This window comes from Tachyglossus aculeatus, unplaced genomic scaffold (assembly GCF_015852505.1).
Source record: "Tachyglossus aculeatus isolate mTacAcu1 unplaced genomic scaffold, mTacAcu1.pri scaffold_75_arrow_ctg1, whole genome shotgun sequence".
In the NCBI taxonomy this organism is placed as follows: domain Eukaryota; kingdom Metazoa; phylum Chordata; class Mammalia; order Monotremata; family Tachyglossidae; genus Tachyglossus; species Tachyglossus aculeatus.
Genome location: NW_024045092.1, coordinates 1,390,470 through 1,395,295, shown reverse-complemented (window position 1 = coordinate 1,395,295; position 4,826 = coordinate 1,390,470). Strand labels below are relative to the sequence as shown.

Below are 4,826 nucleotides of genomic sequence, written 5' to 3'. Positions count from 1 at the left end.
AGAGGAAGGAGGGGGATCAGTCTGGGGGCTCAGCTAATGGAGCTGGGGAAGAAGAGAGGAGAAGCAGCATACAGGTCATTGCTGGAGAGGCAAAACACTAAATGGAAAACATTTGGAGGGATACCAGGAAGTGAGAAAGGATAAGGTTCCCTACAAATTCTTGTTTGTCTGTTTAGCTAGTGTTACTGAGTTTTCCCAGCCTCCAAAATCTCTTAATGCTTTGGGAGGTGGGGGGCAGAGGAGGAGACAAAAGTGCTTCATGCTTTATAGAGTTTGGGATTTTTAAAGACTGCAAACTGTAGACTGTCAGCTCTTTATGGACAGTGACTACAGGTACCAACTCTGTTGTGCTTTCCCAAGTGCTTAGTAGAGTGCTCTGCCCACAGTAAGTGCTCAAAAACCATTGATTGCAGAATTACACATCTGGTTCTGGCTTCAGAGATTTTTACAGTTAAACTTGCAAAATCTCTCCCCCTTTTAGACTATGAGCCCACTGTTGGGTAGGGACTGTCTCTATATGTTGCCAACTTGTACTTCCCAAGCACTTAGTACAGTGCTCTGCACACAGCAAGCACTCAATAAATATGACTGATTGATTGATTGATTGATTGATTGACTAGAGCCTAGGTCTCCTAACTCCATTCCTGTGCTCTTTCCACCAAGCTATGCTTATCCCTACCTTTTCAGAACAGTGGTAGGAAATTGGGCAGGCTTCTGTCACTCCATTTTACCTCAAACTGAGAGAAATATGTCTGGGCAGAAGGCAGAAATTCAGAGCAGATTTAAATATTCTGCTCCTTGCTTGACTAGTGTCCTTTTCTGTCCCAGTATGAGATAACGAAGCTTTATCTTCATGTCAAATACCTAATTGACTGGAACATTTGAAAATGAGTGAAAATTCCTTTTGATGTGGTGCAAATTTCTGATCATGGTCCCTTTCTAATTCCCCAGATTCATTATCTGCTCTTTATATTAAAAAGAAACAGTCCAGAGATGCTTTTAACGGGATTTTGGTCTTATTATGAAACTGTTTTATTGAACAGATTTCAGAATTTCAAGAGTTTGAAATGTAACCAATGAGCAGTGAGAGTTCTTTCCAGGGCCTCTTTCACCTCCCGGTTCCTCAGACTGTAGATCATGGGGTTCAGCATAGGAAGCACCTGGGTGTAAAACACGGAGGCAATTTTATCTGTTACAAATGAATGACTAGCTGGTGGCCGCATGTACATAAAAATCAGAGTCCCGTAGAACACAGTCACCCCCACTAGGTGGGAACCACAAGTAGAGAAGACTTTGTGTCTGCCTTGGGCAGAACGGATCTTTAGGATGGTAGAGATGATGAAGATGTAGGAGATCAGGACAACCAGGAGGGAGAAAATCAAAATGAAAGTAGAATCCCCCAAAATGAAATATTCTATGAAATGGGTGTCAGAACAGGATAATGCCAGGATGGGTAGGCTATCACAATAGAAATGATCAATGATGTTATTGCCACAGAAGGACAACTGAAATGTGAAGACTACCGAGAACAGGGAGACAGCCAAGCTGTAGATGTAGGGAATGGCAACCAAAAGAGTGCAAACTTTCTCCGAGATGATGAGCTTGTAGAGCAGAGGATTGCAGATGGCCACATAGCGGTCGTAGGCCATCGCAGACATGAGGAAAATTTCGGTAATGATAAAAGTAATGAAGCAACAGAATTGCACGGCACAGAGGTAGAAGGAAATGGATTTTCTCTCCTCCAGCAAATTGACCAGCACTTGGGGGCCCACAGCTGTGGAATGACCAACATCAACCAAAGCCAAGTGGCCAAGGAAAAAGTACATGGGAGTTTGAAGTCGAGAATCAGTCCTGGTAAGGAAGATTAGGCCCAGGTTCCCCACGAGTGTGGTACAATAGATAAGCAGAAACACGACGAAGAGAGGGATCTGCAGCTCTGGAAGTTTTGTGAGCCCAGTGAGAATGAACTCACTCGGTTGGGAACGATTTCCCTTAGTCATGGTTCCCAGGGTGGGTATCTGTAGCTAGAGAAAAGAGAGCAGTTTAAGTATTATCCTTCACGTTTCAGCTCATATTCATTCAGAAAGAAGAGGTAAAAGGCATTTCTTTAGAGTACCTTCAATTTAGATTTTTTTTCACCTTGGGAGACCAACTGTTTAGTAGAGTGCTTTGCACACAGTAGGACCTCAATAAATATGATTGAAAGATTGAATAGTCCTTTTTGGATCTTGAACAGTTTGAGGTTCTGCACCTTTTTATTTTCCCAGTTCTTTAGCAGGTTACTGTTAACATAAAACAAGTATAGAAAAAATTAATGAAGAGCTATCCCCACTCTGGCATATGATGTGGAAAAGATTAGGGACCTGCGGTCAACAGGTATCAATGGTAGCATTCATTGAGCACCCATTTGGTGTGGTTTAGTGTACTAAGTGCTTGGAAAGTACAGACTATCAAAGTGACATGTTCCCTGCACAGAAAAAGCTTACATACTACCAGGGGAAGCAAACATAGAAATAAGTACAGAATATTTTTATAATTTTGTCTGCTGTTAAAATTTATTCAAAAGAGAGCATTTCCTTTCTACTTTGATTAGGGCTGTTACTTCATATGCCTAATAGGTGGTCCTCGAAATAAACAGAAACTTTCTTGGTGAAAAACTTCAACACATCAGATAATCAAGACTCTAAGTAGTGACCTTGGTATTGAATAAATGCAAAGTTCATAACAGAATGAACATGCTTGTGTCAGTTCTTAGAAGAGAATTCACCAAGAAGCGGAGATTCAACTCTTCTCATGTCCAACAGTGACTCTCCCCTGCTTCAAAGCCTCAGAGAAACAGCGTGGCTCAATGGAAAGAGCCCGGGCTTGGAAGTCAGGGTTCGTGGGTTGTAATCCCGGCTCTGCCACTTGCCTGCTCTGTGACTTTCGGCAAGTCACTTAACTTCTCTGTGCCTCAGTTACCTCATCTGCAAAATGGGGATTAAGACTGAGCCCCACGAGAGACAACCTGATTACCCTGTATTTACACCAGCGCTTAGAACAGTGCTTGGCACATAGTAAGCACTTAACAAATACCAACATTATTATTATTATTATTATTATTATTCATTCATTCAATCGTATTTATTGAGTGCTTACTGTGTGCAGAGCACTGGACTAAGCACTTGGGAAGTGCAAGTTTGAAGGCATATCTCCTTCAAGGGGCCTTCTCTGACTAAACCCTCCTTTCCTCTTCTCCCACTCCCTTCTGCATCACCCCTATTCACTTTATTCATCCCCCTACCTAGCCCCACAGCACATATGTACATATCTGTAATTCTGTAGTTGAGAAACAGCCATGGTTCAGTGGAAAGAGCACGGGCTTCGGAGTCAGAGATTGTGTGTTCTATCCCGGGTTTGCCACCTATCAGCTGTGTGACTTCGGGCAAGTCACTTAACTTCTCTGTGCCTCAGTTACTTCATCTGTAAAATGGGGATTAAGACTGTAAGACCCACATGGGATAACCTGATTACCTTGTATCTAACCCAGTGCTTAGAGCACTGCTTGGCACATTCATTCAATCGTATTTATTGAGCTCTTACTGTGTGCACAACACTGTACTAAGTACTTAACAAATGCCATCATTAATATTATTATTAATTCCTTTATATTAATGTCTTTCTCCCCCTCTAGACTCTAAGCTCACTGTGAGTAGGGAATGTAATGGTTTATCATTAGGTTCTACTATCCTAAGTGCTTAGTACAGTGCTCTGCACAATGTAAGCATCTATCAATATGGTTGACTGACTGACAAACTCAAGTCTCAAGAGAAATTAGATCCTTAGATGAGTGTATATAAAGCACATGCAAAGGCCAGTCCATTTAGCTAACATTAGTGTTAATATGTGGGGAGAGCACAGAAGTTTGGTATAGACGTAGTGCTGGCCAGCCTCTTTGGAAATCAGTTTCCTCATTAGGATACAGACAAGAGTTTCTCTTTAGAGATCCTTGGGGGGATGGTGGGGAGTGAAGTTAGTGACCACATACCTCTTTAAAGAAATAGGTGGCATCAAGTAAGGGGGCAACAGTGGCTGCCCAGAAAAGCTTGCCAGAGATTGTTGAGCCCCAAGAACAGGGTTCCTTTTTATTGTCATGCCCTAGTGGAAAGAGAATGGGCCTGGAAGTCAGAGGATGTGGGTTCTATACCTGGCTCCACCACTTGTCTGCGTATGACTACTGCACCAGCCTTTTCTCTGATCTCCCATCCTCGTGTCTCTCTCCACTTCAATCCATACTTCATGCTGCTGCCTGGATTATCTTTGTCCAGAAACGCTCTGCGCATATTACTCCCTTCCTCAAAAATCTCCAGTGGCTACCAATCAATCTGCGCATCTGGCAGAAACTCCTCACCCTGGGCTTCAAGGCTCTCCATCACCTCGCCCCCTCCTACCTCACCTCCCTTCTCTCCTTCTACAGCCCAGCTCGCACCCTCTGCTCCTCCGCCGCTAATCTCCTCACCGTACCTCGTTCTTGCCTGTCCCACCATCGACCCCCGGCCCACGTCATCCCCCGGGCCTGGAATGTCCTCCCTCTGCCCATCCGCCAAGCTAGCTCTCTTCCTCCTTTCAAGGCCCTGCTGAGAGCTCACCTCCTCCAGGAGGCCTTCCCAAACTGAGCCCCTTCCTTCCTTTCCCCCTCGTCCGCCTCTCCATCCCCCCATCTTACCTCCTTCCCTTCCCCACAGCACCTGTATATATGTATATATGTTTGTACATATTTATTACTCTATTTATTTATTTATTTATTTATTTTACTTGTACATATCTATCCTATTTATTTTATTTTG

The 4,826-nt window shown here is 43.5% G+C and overlaps 1 protein-coding gene across 1 annotated transcript; it reads right to left on the bottom strand.

Annotated features, from left to right (window-relative positions):
* Window positions 1-1,046: 1,046 nt before the first annotated feature.
* LOC119923991 (olfactory receptor 1038-like) lies at window positions 1,047-2,000 on the bottom strand. Its single transcript, XM_038743114.1, has one exon. It carries the CDS (start codon window positions 1,998-2,000, stop codon window positions 1,047-1,049), a length of 954 nt encoding a protein of 317 aa, XP_038599042.1.
* Window positions 2,001-4,826: the final 2,826 nt, after the last annotated feature.